This window comes from Crotalus tigris, unplaced genomic scaffold (genome assembly GCF_016545835.1).
Source record: "Crotalus tigris isolate CLP2741 ecotype Arizona unplaced genomic scaffold, ASM1654583v1 scf7180000017690.20705106771:4171800, whole genome shotgun sequence".
NCBI classification, from domain to species: Eukaryota; Metazoa; Chordata; class Lepidosauria; order Squamata; family Viperidae; genus Crotalus; species Crotalus tigris.
In genome coordinates this window covers 2,204,880-2,225,338 of record NW_024096569.1, presented here as the reverse complement: position 1 = coordinate 2,225,338, position 20,459 = coordinate 2,204,880, and the positions used below count along the sequence as shown (strand labels likewise).

The window sequence follows — 20,459 nt, the reverse complement described above, 5'->3', positions numbered from 1 at the left end:
AGTTCATGGTACAGGTGGGAGGGAGGGGAAAAGGAAAGAGGGAGGAAGGGAAGAGGTACAGGGAGGAAGGGAAGATGGAAGGAGGGAAGAGGTAAAGGGAGGAAGAGAAGACAGAAGGGGTAAAGGAGAGGAAGGAAAGGGATGAACGAAGAAAACAGTTCAAGAGAGGAGGGAGGGGAGAAAAAGGAAAGGGAGCAAGGGAAGGATGGAAGGAAAGAAGAGGTAAAGGGAGGAGGAAGGAAAGGGAAGACGGAAGGAAGAAGGAAAGGATAAAGGGAGAGGAAGGAAAGGGATGAAGGAAGGAAAAAGTTCAAGATAGAGGGAGAAAAGGAAAGAAAGAGCGAGAAGGGAAAAGGGACGGAAGGAAAGAAGAGGTAAAGGGAGAAGGAAAGGGAAGATGGAAGGAAGTTTATTCTGTGACTCTTATATAGAAAAACTCAAGGCTGACCTCCATTGCCCATTTCCCCTAAAACCCATTTATTTCCAGAAGGCAAAAATCAAAAGCACAGAAATCCATTTTTTTTCGGCCTGATCGGTCACTCACCCCACCCACTCCGTCCCCATCCCCATGAAGCATTTGATAAATAGTACCGTTTTCGGGGAGACCCCCTCCCACTTTGCCCCGAAAGAAACCCACTTAAGAGAAATAAATATTTTTAAAAAAATAGACAAGCCTCGGGGCGTTCTCCACAGGACATTTATTGATTGTTAGGTTTTTATTTTTATTTTTCTCTCCAAACATCAATGAGTTCTTTCTTGTTTGTTTCTTTTTCACAGCATAGTCAAAAACCCTGCTTGTATCCCAGATTTGGATCTTACCCCCCCCCTTTTTTTTCTCCCCCTGCTGAGGAGCAGGGCTGGCTGGGCAATTTACTCAAGGAAATGTCCTTCCCGCCCCTAGTCTGCTTCGGCTGGGATCAATTTTATTCCCTTTTAATTCTGGTTGTTTTTTTTAATTCCCCTTTTCCCATCTCCTTGGGCAAGTCACACGTCCACAGCGACACCTGCTGACCAACTGGGGAAGGGCAACCCCTTTCCTTCCTCCCAAGCCCCCCCCCATAAATCATTTACACCAGTGTTTCTCAACCTTGACAAATTTTAAGGCATGTGGACTTCAACTCCCACAATTCCACAGCCAGCAATGCTGGGTGTGGAATTCTGGGAGTTGAAGTCCACATGCCTTAAAATGGTCAAGGTTGAGAAACACCTTTCTCTATTCCAATTATTTCTCAACCGTGGCACACTTAAAAGACGGGTGGACTTCACCTCCCAGCATTCCCCAGCCATCTCGGCTGGATGTGTCAAAGTGGCTGGCTGGGAGTTGAAGTCCCCCCATCTTAAAATGTGGCTTAAGTTGGAGGAGGGGGGGGAAAGGCCACTTTACACTATTTTACGAGGAGCCCGCTTTGATTAAAAGGCAACTGCAAAGCTGCTTTTTCAGCACAGCGGACAGCGCCAACGTGGGAAGAACCCTTGGGAAAGTCCGCACAACCCACAACTGTTCATTGACTCACAATACTTGCATCCCGCTCAATCCTCCCCCCCAAAAAAAAACATTGGAGCCCCTCCAAACACCCAGCAAAGCTTCCCCCCCCCTCCGAACAATCTGCCTTTCAATAATATAAGTTTGGAGAAGCAAACTGCAGTGTCCTCCTACCATAGACAGCTCTTCTCCTAGACTATATATGGAAGACAATGCGTCAAGGACCCGTCCCGTCTGTCCCTGGGGCTCCATTTCTCAAGGTGCGCCCCCCCCATTCTTCTCTCCCCAGATCACCCCGAAGCGCCCCCCCCCCAGCTTGAGCATTGAGGATGGAAGTGAAGGCCACACTCAACCGTTCAAGTTCTCCTCGCTCCGTCGTCCCCCCAAACTAGGAGCCAGGAGACCTTCCCCATTTTTTCGCTTCTGCCCCATTCCTGACCCTTTTTCTGCCCCAAAATCCATTTTTTTTCTCCCCCGCCCCCAGCAGGGCATTTGGACCGGAGGGTCTCCCGCCGAGGACCCCCGTATCCCCAATGTTTTTTGCAGACGTCTTGGTGGTTCTTCCTCTTCAAAACATTTCCTTGGCCCCAGGGGGAAAATTTGTGTACAGACAGGATACAGCTGTTTCCTCCATTTTTGGGGAGGAAGTGAGGGGGGGAGAGGAAGAGGGAAGGCCAGGTGTAACCCCCCCCCCAAAAACGCTTTTTTTAAAAAAAAAAAACCTCACAGGTAGCCAACGTCATAAACAGGCCCAGGAAACATGGCAGTTTGTGCTGAAAACGGGAGGTGGGGGGTTGAGGAGGTGGTCACTCGTCACAAGGATCACAACGACAACGTTTTTTTGCAAAGCTGAAAAGTGGCCAAGCTTTGGACAGGGCCAACATTGGGGAGGGGGTGCACAAAGAGGAAGAGGAGGAGGAGGGAGGGGCGTCTGTTATCCACCGCCATTCATACCGAGCCCTTTCCGTCTCCTGCTTGAAACCCACCTTCGTCGGGAAAGAGAACAGCGTCGACAAAAATAAATAAATGAAATCCTAAAGAATAAATTATAGCTTCACCGCAGGATTAGAACCACGGCGCAGCCCTCGTTTCGTTCTCGGGACCGGTCGGGAAGGGTCTCTCCCGGTCCCGGGAACGAGCCGCAACGAATGCCGGTGTCGCCAAATCTGATATTTTTGTGTTCCGCTCAGCAAATGCTCTTTTGCGTCTTCCGCAAGGAGACGGGCAGGAGCCCCCCTAACCTTCCGCTCCTCCTCCTCCTCCGTTGCTCTTATTGTATTCACACGTACACACCCACGCATGCACACCCACTCACAGGCACACGACTCCTTACGGGTTTGAGGCAGTGATCGCAAGAAAACACAGGTCCTACAAGAGGGGGAAAGTTGTCTTCTCGTCTCTCCTTTGGGAGAAGGACGAGTGGAATGTAAAAGAGTCACACGCTCGTTGCGTCGTTCGCCCGTTGTTCCGAAAATCAAAACAACGGGGGGGGGGAGAGAGAGAGAGAGGGGAACGGTTTCTACAACAAGACTGTGAATGGCAGTTAAAAAGTCCCACCGTGGTCCGGAGGAGGCAGAGAAGGAAAGAGAACGCCGCGCGCGGGGGGGGGGGGGGAGGATTCGCACTCGGGACTGTCCCCCGGGAGAGGCAGCGGCGCTAACTCCCCAACGCCAGGCGAGCTGAGACACTTAGGGAAAACCCCCCCCCCAAAAAACCTGGCAGTACAAGTCGAATTCAAGTTAATAAATAAAAAGGTTTAAGAGGAGATCACCCGGCAGGCCCGGGGGGTGGGTGGGTGGGACAGGAGAGAAAGGGTAAGATGGGAGGAGAGATGGCGAAGACGCTGAGGACTAGCAGTGTGGCCGAAGAGAGTAAAACGGGGGAGTGACTCCGAAGAGGGAGAACTTCGTACCCCCCCAACTAGCCGGCTTCTTACTAAGGATCTTCCAGATTCCAGAATATTTGGGGGGGGGGGGGGGGAGAAACACAATCCAAGGCTGGGTGTGCTCAGCATGGCAATTTCCCCGGGGGAAAAAAAGGGGGGTCAGGAGCCCACCGAATTGGGGAAGGGGGATACGGAGGGCAGAATCCGTCAGGCGAGTCTTGGTCCTCGTAGGGTTGTTGTTAAAAATCAAAGACACTGAAAAAACACGGCGGGGGAGGGGGGGGAAAACCCAGGGCCGAGGTTGCGCGACACATAGAAAGTCTAGATAGAAATCTACAAACAGACAAAATATAATATAATATAATATATATATATTTTATGTATATATATATATGTATATGTATATATGTATAGGTATAAATAACAAATCGGGCTATTTACAAGACACCCACACGCAACGCACACTCACACACACGGGGAGGGGAGGGAGGGGAGAGGGAGGGAGGGGTAAGGGGGGCGAGGGGGGGTGTATGGAGGGGAAGCTGGCGCTGGAAGACTTGGCCCCGTGCGCCTCTCCCGGCCGCTGTTCCTGGATGGGGAAAAACGTCTCGGAGAAGTTCCACTAAGTGCTGAAGTAAACTGAGGAGAAAAAGGAGAGAGAGAGAGAGAAAAAAAAGAGATATTTTACAGGGAGTCCTCAACATACGACGGAAATAATATATGGTCGTTCGGTCGTAAAAAAACGGGTTGTTCCCGTGACTGGCCCGCTTTGATCATCTTTTTTTAGTCAGGGAATCCGGCTTTGCCCCCCCCTCCCCGGCTCAGACGGTCGCCAAAAAGGGATCGCGCGACTCGCCCCCCGGGACGCTGCGGCCGTCGTAAACATGAGTCAGTTCCAGGCGTCGGAATTTGGATCATGTCACACACACCCCCGGGAGAGGCTGCGAGGGTCCTTTGAAGTGTGACATGCGTAATTCGCTTTTTTTCAGCGCTGTGCTAACTTTCGAACGGTCGCTTAAGCCAGCCGAGGACGAAAAGTAGAAAGCAAATTTTTACCAATGCTGTCGGCCATCGTTGGCGACCTTAAGGATTGGCCCCCCAAAAATGGAGGAATGACAACAAAGGGCTTTGCAATAATTTGGGTCCAAATGGGGCTCAAATTTTAGAGCCCACACTGAAGGCCCTTTTCCTGTCCCTCGTTGCTCCCCCACCGCCCCACCTTTGGCAAAGAGTCACTCACCAATGATGATGATCAAGATAATGGCGCATATCACCCCCAGGATTATCATCATCTGCCGTGGGAGAGAAGGAAAGACAGGCTTGTGAGCGGTCTAAATAGGTTGGAATCTGATCCGAGAGAGGACCGACCTGGAATTCAGGAGGAACTTCCTAACACGGAGGACAATTAACCTGTGGAACGGCTTGCCACCAGATGTCGTGGGCACTCCACCCCAGGAGGCTTTTAAAAACAAGACTGGGATGGTATAGGTCAGGGGTAGGCAACCTTGGCTCTTTTAGGACTCGTGGATTTCAACTCCCAGAATTCCTGAGCCAGCATGGGCGAACTATGGCTCCCTTGATGACATGGACTTCAACTCCCAGAATTCCCGAGCCAGCATAGGGGAACTATGGCTCCCTTGATGACTTCCGGATTTCAACTCCCAGAATTCTTGAGCCAGCATGGGGGAACTATGGCTCCCTTGATGACTCGTGGACTTCAACTCCCAGAATTCCTCCCAGAATTCTTGAGCCAGCATGGGGGAACTATGGCTCCCTTGATGACTCGTGGACTTCAACTCCCAGAATTCCTAAGCCATCATGAAGAACTATGGCTCCCTTGATGACTCGTGGACTTCAACTCCCAGAATTCCTCAGCCAGCATGGGGGAACTATGGCCCCCTCATGACTCGTGGACTTCAACTCCCAGAATTCCTGCCAGCATGGGGAACTATGGTCATGAACTCAACTCCAGAAGCCAGCATGGGGGAACTACTCATGACTCGTGGACTTCAACTCCCAGAATTCCTGAGCCAGCATGGGGGAACTATGGCCCCCTCATGACTCGTGGACTTCAACTCCCAGAATTCCTGAGCCAGCCTGGCTCAGCTTGGAAACCTCTCCTTTTCCCCTCAGCATGGCTGGCTCACGAATTCTGGGAGTTGAAGTCCATAAGTCATAAAAGAGCCAAGGTGGCCTACCCCTGGTATAGGTTCTCCTGCTTGAGCAGGAAGGGGGTGCATTGGACTAGCTCTATTCTGATTGATTCATTGATTAATTGAAATGGTATATATTCTCCTGCTTAAGCGGGGGGAGGGGGGGCTGGACTAGAAGACCTCCAAAGTCTCTTTCCAGCTCTAATTCTATTTAGTTCTGCATTGCATCAGCTGACACCGCAAGGGAGCAATTTCCCGTTGAAAGCAAAGCCTCTCCTAGAACTTTTCAGATCAAAGTCTTTTTGCGTCCTAAATTAGCTTTTCTTCCACTCTCAGAATTCCCCAGCCATCAAGGATTTACTCTGGAATTCAGCACGGACAGGACAAGAACAATCATCACATTGTTTTTGAAGGGGGTGACTTTCTTAATAGAGGGTGGGAATGCAGTAGACGTAATATATCTTGACGCCGGCAAATTTGAAAGAAATAAATAACCCAGGGCAAGCTAAATTCAGAAAAGGAGTTTCAAGGTGGGCTGGATGGCATGGCAATGAAGTAGGAAAATGATATGCTGGCTGGGGGATTCTGGGAGTTGAGGTCCAGCCACCTTTAAGTTGCTCCAATTGAGATCTGCTGCTAGAGAACCCGGAAGACTTTCATGACGTACATCCAAAAGACTACCAGGACCCTGTGGCTGGGCCTGCTTTCAAGTGGGGTCCACACCAAGCTCACCCTCTTCCGAAACCGGATTCCATGCAGATGATCCGACGGATCACCTTGGGAAACAGGATTGCAAACAGAACTAGGTAACTGCAGAGATCACGAGGGAGATCAGAATTCCTGCCCAAAGCCAACGTGCCCCTTCCCTCCCACCAACGTCCTCTTCCCCTTTTTGAATCTAACCACATCCTGAGATCTCTTCTTCCAAACCTTCTCTGCACAGGTGCTGCTCCATGCAATATGTTCCTTTTTCGCCCGTATTTCTCTCCGATTGCTTCAAGATTTTTTTTCTTTTTTTTTAAACACAGAATTTTAAAAGAATCGAGTGGGGATTTTCTGTCTGATCCATCACCAGGAGAAACTCGATGGGGAGAACAATTAATCAAACCTGGCCCTTTGATGACTTGTGGACTTCAACTCCCAGAATTCCTCAGCCAGCATTTGTGGCTGGGGAATTCTGGGAGTTGAAGTCCACAAGCAGGGGGTCTTCAAGCTTGGCCCTTTGGTGACTTGTGGACTTCAACTGCCAAAATTCCTCAGTCGGCCATTTTGATGAAACCGCGGGCTTAGATCCAGACCAGGGGTCTTCAAACTTGACGCTTTGATGACTTGTGGATTTCAACTCCCAGAATTCCTCAGCCAGTCCCCTGGTCTAGAGACTCTTGCTTGAGCAGGGGGTTGGACTAGAAGACCTCCAAGGTCCCTCCCGATTCTATTATTCCCTAGAGGAGTGATGCAAGGTCCTTTAAACTCAAGAGTCCAGCGTCCTGTTTATTTAATTTAATAGTCTTATCTGGTGCTTGCTTCCAAGAACTTGGAATTAAGGAGAAACTTCCTAACAGTGAGGACAATTAACCAGTGGAATAGCTTGCCACCAGAAGCGGTAAAGGCTCCAACACTGGAAGTTTTTAAGAAGAGACTGGACAGCCATTTGTCTGAAATGGATAGGGTTTCCTGCCTGAGCAGGGGATTGGAGTAGATGACCTCTAAGGTCCCTTCCAACTTTTTTATCATCATCATCATCTTGCTTGAGTAAAGGGTTGGACTAGATGACCTCCAAGGTCCCTTCCAGCTCTGAATGTATGATTTAACCTCAGAGGTCTTCAGCGGATAATGCCGGCTGCGCTTCCGAGGGAGAAGACTACAAGGGGTCTCGAAGTCAAGGTCAGGTTGATCCTTTGGCTAAAGGGAAAGAGGCAACGAGATTTTCGGGCGAGGAGGTCATTCCCCCCCCCACCCACCCCATCCTACCTTTAAGTTCTTCCACCAGTATTTGCGCTTAAGCTTGGCGGCGCTGGTTTCGAATTGGGATGCTCCGGCTTGAAGGGCATCGGCACGGTCGTCCAGCTCCGAAAGCTTCTGATCTCTCTCGAGGACCTTATCTACGTTCACTCGCATGATGTCCACAACCTGGAGGGAAAGAGAAAGAAGCCGGGGAGAAAGTGAGAGACGTCGCGGAAGGCAGCAAAAGAACCACGAACCAGGTGCCAAAGCGGAGAGAAGAGCGGGGGGTTAACCCCAAGATGAACAGGAGACCAAGAAGTAAGCAATGCCCCAACCAAGGAACTACCAACTGGGATAAACAATGAAAGAGTAAATAACATTTAAAAAACATTTCTAAATCGAATTTTAGTATCTCTCTTTCCCCCTAAATATTAATTCGCCGCTTCCGTCTGTAAGGGAATGGGGATATAGTCCCCTCCCTTCACTTCCGGAGGTTTTCTTGCTTTGGGGATCTTTCTCAAGGATTCAATTAGTAGATAGAAGAAAGAAGATCAATATTCTCACCAATTCCAAGCACACAGATCATCAATGTTCAGATTCGTGCTCTGGGACTTTGGCTGCAAGTAGCCTGGGCTAGACGCTGATCTCATGCCAGCCTTTCTCCTGTTGGGTCGGAGGGCTTCCCCCGGATCAAACGAAGTGATCGCTGTTGCTTCGTGATCAACGGGGCACCTCTTCCTTCACGGTCACCTCTTCAGGGTGACTTCGGACCCATCTAGGGTCGCCCTGACAGGGTGAAACTAGCCATGGGGAGCGGAGGCCCGCTCTCCCGCGGCCATGCACTACGGGCGCAAAACCGGAAGTCCTCTATAAACGTAAAGCACTGATGATGTTCCCTAGTCGGGTCCTGAAATGTCTGCAAGGAAACCGCCAAGCTCAGAGGGGGCACCAAGGACCCCACAGAAGTCGAGAAGATTGACACACAGTACAACTGACTAAACAAGGGGGTAGATCTCCCAGAGCCCACCCCAATTCCTATTATGCCCCCCCAAACCCACCCCGGTCTATGGAGATTGAACGCAAGGTTATTTTTAAAGCAAAACTTCTTTGTAAATTGAGGAATATGCCTTTATTTCACGTCAATCAAAAACCAACCGAGAGGGTTGCTGTCTACGTCAGTGGTTCTCAACCTGTGGGTCGGGATCCCATTTGGGGTCGAACGACCATTTCACGGGGGTCACCAAACAACGCAGTCCGCCATTTTTTGCCCCTTTTCCTTAGCTGTGCTACTCCCTTTTATTCTATTGGCTTTTGAAAGCCAATAGAATAGACTCTCTTGAATAGAGTCTAATTCTATTGGCTTTCAAAAGCCAATAGGGATTGTCCAGGCTGTCTCTGCCCTGCTGAGCCCGCCAAAAGTCCCATTCTGCAAACGGTGCTGCACCAGTTGAGTAGTCCTCGACTTACAACCGATTGAGTAGTCCTCGACTTACGACCGGTTGGGGGGTCACGGCATTAAAAAGGTTGAGAACCACTGGTCTACGTTAATAATGTAATTAATATTGAGAAAATCATCACCAAAGAAGGTCTTGGAAATGCTGGTGGGAAATCAAACCTTAACCAAGGCACCAAAAATAGGGGCACAAGATATCCCCAACACCACCTTATCCTCCAAACCTCGGGAGCCATGTTCCCCTCCCCTAGCGTGGACTTCAACTCCCAGAATCCTCACCTCATCCACTTGAGCCTGGGTTTGCTGGAGCCTCCGGTTACTGGTGAGGTTGGGCGGTGGGGGGGGAGGACCCCCGGCCTCTCCTCCGGCAGCCGCAGGTGGTACAGCAGTATTAGCCGACCTGAAAGAAGACAAGGAGGGTGTGATTTTCACACACACACACACACACACACACACACACACGGCAGCTTAAAAACAAAGGGGGCAGGCTGTGGGTTTGCAAGACTTCTTCCCTACAGGTGCAAAAAAGCCCACCTGAATGTTCTTAAGTTCCCAGAATCCCCCAGCCAGCTAGCCACTGCTGAGGATTCTGGGAGGTGAAGGCCACCCGTCTAGGCATCGGTGAGGTTGGGAAGGAGAGGTGCAGGCCTAAGAAAGTCCTCAGAACCCTTTTTGTGAACGGGAACAGGCAGGGCTGTTTCAAATCCCTGATGAGACCCCGAATTTGGGGCTAGATGAGTGGACTTCAACTCCCAGAATTCTCTAGAGAGGCTGCTTTAAGATGAGGGGGCCTCAATTCCCAGAAGTCCCCAGACATTATGCTTTAAAACAGGCAGATGTCAACTCCCAGAATTCCCTAGCCGGTCTGCTTTAAGATGGGTGGACTTCGACTCCCAGAATTCCACAGATGGCCTGCTTTAACATGGGCGGACTTCGACTCCCAGAATTCCCCGCCAGCCTGCTTTAAGATGGGTGGACTTCAACTCCCAGAATTCCCCAGCCGGCCTGCTCTAAGATGGTGGACTTCGACTCCCCAGAATTCCCTAGCCAGCATTCTTTAAGATAAGTGGCCTTTGACACCCAGAATTCCCCAGCTGGCCTGCTTTAACATGGACTTCAACTCCCAGAATTCCCTAGCCAGCCTGCTTTAAGATGGGTGGACTTCGACTCCCAGAATTCCCCAGCCTTCTCCCACCGTCCCCTCAACCCCCCTCTTTTATGCTAGTCATTTTAAAGGCGTAATGTGAAATTTCTTCTCATTTTGGAAGCGCTTCCTCAAAATATATAGGCCTAGCTCGCCTTTGAGAGTTTCAGCTGTATAAAAGGGCCCCGTGGGAATAGCTGTGTAATTAGAGGGATGGCGTTAAGAAAAACAGCTTTACGCTTAATCCCTGGAAAGGGATTAACAAACCGAGATTAGTAGTACAGTAGTAGTAGTAGCCATCTCTACATGATCAAAAGAAAATTGGAAATATCTTCGTTAGGTGACAAGATGCCCCAAAGGCTTGGAATCAGACTGTAGAACAGCGGTCTTCAAACTTGGTCCTTTGATGACTTGTGGACTTCAACTCCCAGAATTCCTCAGCCAGCGTGAGGGAACTATGACCCTTTGATGACTTATAGACTTCAACTCCCAGAATTCCTCAGCCAGCGTGAGGGAACTATGACCTTTTGATGACTTGTGGACTTCAACTCCCAGAATTCCTCAGCCAGCGTGAGGGAACTAGGACCCTTTGATGACTTGTGGACTGCAACTCCCAGAATTCCTCAGCCAGCGTGCCTGGCTAAGGAATTCTGGGAGTTGAAGTCCACAAGTCATCAAAGGGCCAATTTTGAAGACCCCAGCTGGAAGTTAAAGTCCTCAACTTATGACCATTCGTTTAGTGCCTGTTCAAAGTTTCCAGGGCGCTGACAAACTAACTTACGACCTGTCCTTGCGCTTACGACCGTCTGTTTCCACAGTCCTGTGATGAAAACGTGGGCCTTTGGCAACCGACACGTTAATTACGACGGGTTGCAGCGTCCCAGGGTCACCTGATCACTATTTGCAGCCTTCCAACAAGCAAAGCCAATGGGGGGGGAAGCCGGATTCGTTTTATGACTGTACAATTCACTTAAGGATGGCAGCGATTCACTTAGCGACTATGGCAGGGGGAAAAAGGTCGTAAAATACAGCGCGAGTCACTTCACGACTGTCTTCCTGGGCGATGGAAATTTGGGGGTTCAGTCGCGGTCGTTCAGGCGAGGACTACCCGTAGCTTGGAAAATAACAGAATAACAGAGGTGGAAGGGATCTTGTAGGTCATCTAGTCCAACCCCTGGCTCAAATAAGAGACTGCTTTTCCAAAAGGCAACTAGAGTTTCTTGGGGTTTTGGTGTTTTTTTTTTTCCTTGAAAACGTTTCACTTCTCATCCAAGAAGCTTCTTCCGAACGGGGAATCTGGGCCACAGAAGCGCAGGGAAAAATTATACTGGTAGTCCTCACTTAACGACAGTTCATTTAGTGACCGTTCAAAGTTCCAACAGCAGTGAAAAAAATGACTTACGACCGTTTTTCACAGTTTACGACTGTTGCAGCATCCCCGTGGCCAGGGGATCAAAATTCAGATGATTGCCAACTGATTCACATTTATGACGGTCGCGGCGTCCCCTTTTACGACCTTCTCACAAGCAAAGTCAAGGGGGAGGGGAAGCCGGATTCACTTAACAACGGTGTCACTACCTTAACAAAACTGCAGCAATCCGCTTAACGATGACGGCAAGAAATGTCATAAAAATGGGGCGAAACTCGCTTAACAACAGAAATTTTGGGCTTATATACAGTCGTATGTCGAGGACTGGCTGTATTGGATAGATAATAGGTTACATTCGGACTCACCGAATTTGGCTGACCTTTCATAAAAGGCAGCCGGGTTTTTAGCACCGAAGCCGAATTCTGTCTAGCAGAGCCAAACGGCTGCTCAGAAATCCTTCGTTTTCAGAAATATAAGCCAATACCACTCAATCATCCAGGCCAAAAATAACTAAATGGTTGAACTGTGGCAACTGGACCAGAATTTGTTAATCTGAAATGTTTCGCTGCTCATCCAAGCAACTTCATCAATCAAGATGATAATAATAATAATAATAATAATAATAATAATAATAATAATAATAATAACAACAACAACAACAACAATATGCGTATAAAGTCAAAATTGAGAAGACAGCAACAGACAGTAAGTGCTGCCTATGCAAAGAAGCTGAAGAAACAGTGGACCACCTGGTAAGCTGCTGCAAGAAGATTGCACAGACTGACTATAAGCAGCGGCATGACAAAGTAGCAACAATGGTGCATTGGAAGATCTGCAAAAAATATCACTTGCCTGTAAGCAAAAACTGGTGGGATCATAAAATAGAGAAAGTCATAGAAAATGATAAAGTTAAACTGCTTTGGGACTTCAGAATTCAAACAGACAAGCACCTGCAACATAACACCCCAGACTTAACAATTGTTGATAAGAAAGACAAAAAAGTCTGGAGAGTGGATGTGGCAGTGCCTGGAGACAGCAGAATAGAAGAGAAAGAGCTGGAGAAGATAACAAAACACAAAGACCTACAAATAGAAATAGAAAGACTGTGGCAAAAGCAAGCAAGGGTAGTACCAATAGTAATAGGCTCCTTGGGTGCAATCCCAAAACAACTGGAGCACCACTTGAACACCATTGGCATTGACAAATTCGCTATTAGTCAATTGCAAAAGGCGGCCTTACTAGGAACTGCTTCCATCCTGCGACGATACCTGTAATACCATCAAACATCCACCTCTGCCTATCCCAGGTCCTGGGTAAGGACTCAATAGGTAGACAAAATGCCAAATCCAGTCTGAACATCTGGCTGACTGTGCGATGATCCATAATAATAATAATGATGATGATGACGACAACAACAATAATGATAATAATATAGATAGGGGGAGTCAGAGAGATGTTGGAAATGTACCAACTCTTAACAAATTAACTTCAGGGGTTTCTCCCCAAAATGAATTGTCTGGGATAGGTTCTCCTGCTTGAGCAGGGGGCTGGACTAGAAGACCTCCAAGGTTCTATTCTGTTCTGTTCCATTCCATTCCATTCTGTGTTGTGTTGTGTTGTGTTCTGTTCCGTTCCATTCCATTCCACTCCACTCCACATATTCTATTTCTATTCTATTCCATACAATCTATTCTATGCTATGCTATTCTAATTTCTATTCTATTCTATTCTATTCTATTCTATTCTATTCTATTCTATTCTATTCTATTCTATTCTATTCTTCTATTCCATTCCGTATTCTATTCCACTCCACTCCATTCCATATATTCTATTTCTATTCTATTCCATATATCTATTCTATTCTATTCTATTCTATTCCATTCCATTCTGTATTCTATTCTATTCCATTCTATTCTATTCCATTCCACTTCATTCCATATATTCTATTTCTATTCTATTCCATATATTCTGTTCTATGCTATGCTATTCTAATTTTTCTATTCTATTCCGTATTCTATTCTATTCTATTCTGTTCTGTTCTGTTCCGTTCCATTCCACTCCATATATTCTATTCTATGCTATGCTATGCTATGCTATTCTAATTTCTATTCTATTCTATTCTATTCTATTGCATTCCACTCCACTCCACTTCATTCCATATATTCTATTCTATTTCTATTCTATTCCATACATTCTATTCTATGCTATGCTATGCTATGCTAATTTCTATTCTAATTTCTGTTCTGTTCTGTTCTTCTCCACTGCACTCCTCTTCTATTCCTTATTTCTATTCTATTCCTTATTTCTATTTCATTCCATTCCATTCTAATATTTTCAGAAGGACAAAAGCTGGTAGGGATTTCCTCCCATCCACCCCAATAATCTACCCCCCCCAAAAAAGAGACATGATCTGCCTTCCTCCAGCCACCCCCCTCCCCAGACGGAGCCAGATCCCCCCCTCCCCTCCGGTTGAGTTTGCAGTCAACCTTCCTGCAACCAACAGGATGACTCAGTGGCCACTTCTGGGAACGTGGTAGGATTTCAACGCTTCTGTTCAAAGATGACTAAGGATGCTCGGAGCTGGACTGGCGCACGAGGTCCCCACCGTGACATCGCCGACAGCTTTGATCCCGAGACACGCACGGACATCGCTCCGCTGATAAGCAACACCATCCGGACCAACCCTTCCAGATGCTACCAAGGGCTTGCTAGGAAGCCGAAAGCAAGGCAGAGAATTTAAGCATTTAAATCCCGGCCGCTTGCAAAGCTATCTCCTCTTTTGTAAAAACTGCTCAAGTTACTAGTCCTCATTATGCAAACCGAGGATGGGGTGGGGTGAGGTGGGGTGGAGTGGAATGGAATAGAACAGAATAATAAAAATATAGAATAGAATAGAATAGAATAGAATAGAATAGAATAGAATAGAATAGAATAGAATAGAATAATAAAATACAAAATAGAATAGAATAATAAAATACAGAATAGAATAGAATAATAAAATACAGAATAGAATAGAATAGAATAGAATAGAACAGAACAGAACAGAATAGAGGAATGGAAGGGAATAGAATAGAATAGGAAGTAGAGCAGAATAGAATAGGAATAGGAATAGAATAGAGGAATGGAATGGAATAGAATAGAATATAGAACAGAACAGAATGAGAAACAGAGCAGAATAGAATAGGAATAGAATAACAGAATAGAATAGAATAGAATAGAATAGAATAGAATAGAATAGAATAGAATAGAATAGAATAGAAGCTGGAAGGGACCCTGGAGGTCTTCTAGTCCAGCCCCCTGCTCAAGCAGGAAAACATCTCAGATAAATGACTGTCCAGCCTCTTCTTAAACCCCCTCAGAGATGGAGACCCACTAGTTTAGTTCAATGCACCTGAAGCACCATCCTTCCATTGTCAAATAAACCAGCTCTTTTCCCAGGCTGTGGAATGAAATTGCCAGAAGTAACCAGGTTAGGAAATCACGATCAAATATATATCTCTATCTCTACCTCTACCTCTACCTCTACCTCTACCTCTACCTCTGTCTGTCTGTCTGTCTGTCTGTCTGTCTGTCTATCTGTCTATCTATCTATCTATCTATCTATCTATCTATCTATCTATCTATCTATCTATCTATCTATCTATCTATCTATCTGTCTTTATACCGATAGGGGGCTCTGCATTGAACAGCCAGAAACCTCCCATTTATATTCAAGAACTGGCAGTCTATTTACAGTCATTCTTAATTTTATTGACGATGTGAGGGCTAAATATATATTAGGATATAAATCTATTTACTGCTGCTCGTTGTGGCTCCCTTGAGCATGCAAAAAAGAAAAAGAAAAAAAAAGGGGGGGGGGAAATCCCAGCCACTCAATCCCAAAAACAGGAGGCAAAAAGCTTGAAACATGTTAAAATCCACATTTTAAAAAGAAGCAGACGCGCCAATAACAAGCCAGGCTTCGAACAGAGCATCCGTTGGCCAAGAAAATATCTCCTGCCTGGCATTATTTGTAAAAATAATAAAGCAGAATACCAACAAATAAGCAAATAAACAGGGTCTTTTTATGACCCTGTAAAACCGTGAATTCAGGGTAGTAAATATTCATTCATAAATATTTCCAGAGCAAGGCATAGGTACCAAAAATATCTATCTATCTATCTATCTATCTATCTATCTATCTATCTATCTATCTATCTATCTATCTATCTATCTATCTATACACTCTATTTATCTAACCAACCAACCAACCAACCAACCTACCTACCTACCTACCTACCTGTCTGTCTTCTGTCTGTCTGTCTATCTATCATTATCAGCTATCTTTATCTATCTATCTATCTATCTATCTATCTATCTATCTATCTATCTATCATTATCACCTATCTTCTATCTATCTATCTATCTATCTATCTATCTATCTATCTATCTATCTATCTATCTATCTATCTATCTATCTATCACCTATCTTCTATCTATCTATCTATCTATCTATCTATCTATCTATCACCTATCTTCTATCTATCTATCTATCTATCTATCTATCTATCTATCTATCTATCTAATCTATTTATATCTATCTCTATTATCTCTCTCTCTATTTATATCTATATCTATCTATATCTATCCCTATCTCTATCTATCTAATCTATTTATATCTATCTCTATTATCTCTCTCTCTATTTATATCTATATCTATCTATATCTATCCCTATCTCTATCTAATCTATTTATCTATCTCTATATCTCTATGTATCTCTTTAGCTCTCTATATCTATCCATCCATCCATCCATCCACACACAAACACATATATAAAAAAATAAAAATAAATTCAGATACCCACTTGTTGTTATGGAGAGAAATAGACACAACCCCAATCGCCCACTTAACAATGAACACAACTGCCGAGAAAGCAACACACACATTCAAGGGTGGCAAGCAAAATAAATAAATAAATAATAAAATAAAACCTGGATGTTTATTATTAGTGGGGAATAAACAGAAACAAAGAAGACCAAGAAGAGAGAAAAGACTCAAAAATTATCCGAGTCTCTCCAAGGTGAGTGGCTGAGCAATTTTTTTTTTTTTGCAGAGTTTCTGCACCTCAGTGAGTTTAAGAGGGGTGGACTTCAACTCCCAGCTGGCTGGGGAATTCTGGGAGTTGAAGTCCACCCCTCTTAAACTCACTGAGGTTGAGTCACACTGACCCAGCAGTTATTCTGTTTAAGGCCGAACCATTCAAACCAGCCTTGTGAGTATGACACAACCCACCAAGAACGCAACTCATTGTCTACAAAAGCAGAAACAATTGTGAAGAATCACTGGCTGAGCGCTCTGGTAACAAGAGGCTTTGTTCGGCCCGGTCACGCTATCAGCCTCTCTGCCCTCTGCAGATCCGGCTGTCGGCCCAGATTTAAGTCGGATCCACCCACGGAGATTGCGAATTCGAATCCCACCAACAAAAGGAGGAAGAGGAAAAAAAAATCACATTATTGTGGCTTTCTCCCAGCTGGTTATATTATCTTTTTTTGAAGAGAGGAAGGAAAGGATTGGAAAAACGAAGGTTTTGTGGCTTTTTCACAGAAAGCCAAGCTAACCTCAACCTCCTGTCAGATCACAACATCCTTTTTTTATTATAGCGGAACGCTCAATCTCCAATTCAGGGTTTTGCTGTCTTTTTGTGATTATTTATAAAGCTGTCTCAAATCAGAGCTCTGCAATTGGAGGTGCCAGATCTTCCTTTTCAAAGGATGAAAATATGGACAAGGAACGAAGCACGGAAGGAAGGTGCAAAAAAGAGTGCCAGGATACGGGGAGAAATTGCTAATAAAGCCACTCTTTGCAAGGAAAAAAATTGCAATTATTACAGAAAAGAATGGAATGCCTCTTTTTTTTAAAAAAAAACGAAATTAGGGCTTCCTTTTTTGACGGCGAGACGGGCCGCCGATCGATTTAATGAATTAAAATGAATAAAAGCCGCCTTTAAAAAATGCAGGGGGAGTTGCGATACGATTGCGAGGGAGAACGGATTGAATATTTCTGATTTTTTTATTTTTTTGCCCGTGATGATTCAGCACCTGCAGGAGGCCGCTGGTGTTTATTCCATGCAGTCTTTCCATTCAATCCCCTTGTTAGAAAATAATAATAATAATAATAATAATAATAATAATAATAATAATAATAATAATAATAATAATAATAAACAGTTTATCGCAACACATTAAGAGGTTGGAGGCCCCTGAAATCCCACGATAATCACAGATGTTGTCAGATTTGGGCTTTTTTTTTTTATTTGCCTTGTATTCAAACGGTCAAAAAGCAGCTTAATTTGCAGCGAGGCTTCTGTTCCGGATTGTAATTGTGGAATAGCCATTTCCCACGAGGTCTGTGGCTTCCCCCCCCCACCAGACCTCCGAGAACGACACGGCGGCACTCTGCACGATCCCAGGAGCATCTTTAGATACTTTAAAAGGAGCATTCCTGTTTTATTCTGCCTCCCAAGCCTGCCATTTTCAATCAAGGCTATTTTTTAAGACGGGTGGATTTCAATTCCCATAATTGCTGGCTGGGGAATTCTGGGAGTTGAAGTCCACCCCGAGCACCAATAAAATATGGCTTCTCTGCTCTCCCACTTCCTCTCCAATCGCCAATTTGGTGCCATCCAGATGTTAAAAGCTGTCATTCCCAGCTAATTTGCCCCCCCTCTACTTTTCCCTGCACTTATTATTTTTATTTTTTTTTCTGCAGCACCCCTCTACCCATCACCCACTCCCCAGCCACTCCCACTAATGCTCCTTCATCCCTTTTGAAATTCTAGTTTTTTTTTCTTTTTGGCATCCTTAAAGGAGCACTCTCACCTAGCAGGAGGGGGGGGGGGTATTGAGAAGCCCAAACAGGACGGATGTCATCCCACCCATCCACCCAACACCCAGGAAAATAAACAGACAAACAACTGCATCCACCACAAAGGGTGCGTGGAAAACCATAGCCCTGGGGGAAAGAAAAAAAAAAAAAAGGGGGGGGGTTGATATTTTTAGCATCCTCCATCTGCCCATTTGCAAAATCTAAAAATACTCCAAAAGGGGAGGATGCGACTGTCTTAAAGAGGCACCACCCCAAAATTAAAATAATAATAAAAAAATCACCTCTTGGTGCCCCTTCCTTTCACATCAGTTTTTTTGGCAGCTCGAAACAGAGGTCTTATTGCAAATGTATATACTCCCCCCCCCAAATTTTCACCATTTGCCATTGGGGGGGGGGGGAAGAAAAGACATTTTTACAGCCCCCCCCAAATAACACACCCACTTCCCACCTGTATGCAAAATAGGGCGGGGGAAGTAAATACTGCTTTTTTTTTTCCTGCTTTTGATTCTCTCCACCCTTTTGGGGGGGGGTGTTGCTGGGCAGGTCCCGATGAGCAAATGAGAGCCAGATGACCTTCCATATATAAATGCATGCATGCATGCATGCATGTATACACATGTGTCTTAAAACGGGAGGGGTGCAATTAAATTGCATGGCTCCACCCTAGATCAAAGGCGGGAGGTGGAGGGGGCCTCTAAAAACCTTAAACGCAAAAATAAGACATTTTGCATTCAAAAGGCAGCATCGCCTTTCCCCCCCCCCGCTCCCCTTTCTAGCCCCCGCCTCTTTTTGCACGTTTGCAAAAGGGAACAAGGAGCGTGCAAGATGACCTCATTGATTCCTGGGAAGGAATAAATAATGTTTTTTTAAAAAATGCAATAGTACCTGTAGGGTTTTTTTTCTTTTCTTCACCCCAGGCGGGTGGGGGGCGTTGGAGAGGGTCATCTCTCCAGTTTTCGAGATTCTTTTTTGGGGGGGAAGGGGTGTTTAAAAGAACCCTCCATTTTAGGGGTGCAGCTGTTTATTCATTGGGGGCGCCCGTTTTTTGCGACGGCGATCCGGCGGGAGGGGGAAAGAGAGCGCTTAAAGCCATGTCCCCCCCTTGTGTTTTTTCTTTGGGGAGGGGGTGCATGAAGGCAGCAGCAGCCCCCCCTTAGATCCAAACCCCTCCCGCTTTCATCACCCTAGATTATTGGATGGGGGGGGAAACAAGAGAGCAAGAAGGAGGCAGCAAATTGCATCCAAAAAAAGGGGGGCAGCAAGGTTGCTTTATGTATTTATCTCTCGCTAGCCCCCTCCCCATTCACGCCCTTCACCAAAAGCCCCCCCCGCAGGCCAAAAACAGAAAAATGCGTGGGAGGGAGAGCCGCTCGCCTATGCACCTAGTCCAATGCAAGCCGGGCAGCCGTGCACGCCGTTGGTCTCCTTGCAACGACCCTTCTCCGTTTAGGAAAAAAACACACACACAAAAAAAACCCACGCGACTCTCCCCTCCACCATTGCGGGTGGGCGGCTGAGCCGCGCGGCGGAGAGAATCCCCCGCGCTCTTGCGTGCACCTGCCGTTATGCAAGCCGGGGAGCATTGCACGCCGGCGCCCGCCTTGCATCGGGCGCTACTTACATCTCGGAGGACGCTGGCTGTGGCTGGCGGGCGGACAGTGGCGGCGGCGGCGGCGAGGCTCGCGCTCCCCGAATGAAGCTGCTCGCTTCGGCAGAGGCAGCAAAATGGCGGCCGAGCTGTCACATCCGGGTATTTCAGAGAGGGGCGGGGGAAGGAGAGGAGGAGGAGGGAGAAGGAGGAGGCCGCCATCTTGGTGGGGCTCCTTCTCACTCCTTTTCTGAGGGGAGAAACAAAGGAAAAACACCCTAAAATTTCCATAAAATCTACTCCAAACGTGGCAGCAGCCTCCCAAGTGGAGGGGGGGGGGGAGAAAAAAAAAAACCGTCATTGTCTGAAATGGTATAGGTTCTCCTGCTTGAGCAGGGGGCTGGACTAGAAGACCTCCCAGGTCCCTTCCAGCTCTATTCTCATTGATTCATTCATTGAAATGGTATAAGTTCTCCTGCTTGAGCAGGGGGCTGGACTAGAAGACCTCCAAGGTCCCTTCCAACTCTATTCTTATTAATTGAAATGATATAGGTTCTCCTGCTTGAGCAGGGGGC

At 46.4% G+C, this 20,459-nt stretch overlaps 1 protein-coding gene across 1 annotated transcript; it reads right to left on the bottom strand.

The window, feature by feature from the left end:
- Nucleotides 1–2,192: 2,192 nt before the first annotated feature.
- On the bottom strand, nt 2,193–20,032 carry VAMP2 (vesicle associated membrane protein 2). The gene is made up of 5 exons (XM_039338010.1): nt 19,918–20,032; nt 9,198–9,318; nt 7,493–7,651; nt 4,609–4,660; nt 2,193–4,007 (listed from the first exon to the last, which is right to left on the bottom strand). Coding segments are annotated over exons 1-5 (351 nt in total). The 5' UTR covers nt 19,920–20,032; the 3' UTR covers nt 2,193–3,990.
- Nucleotides 20,033–20,459: the final 427 nt, after the last annotated feature.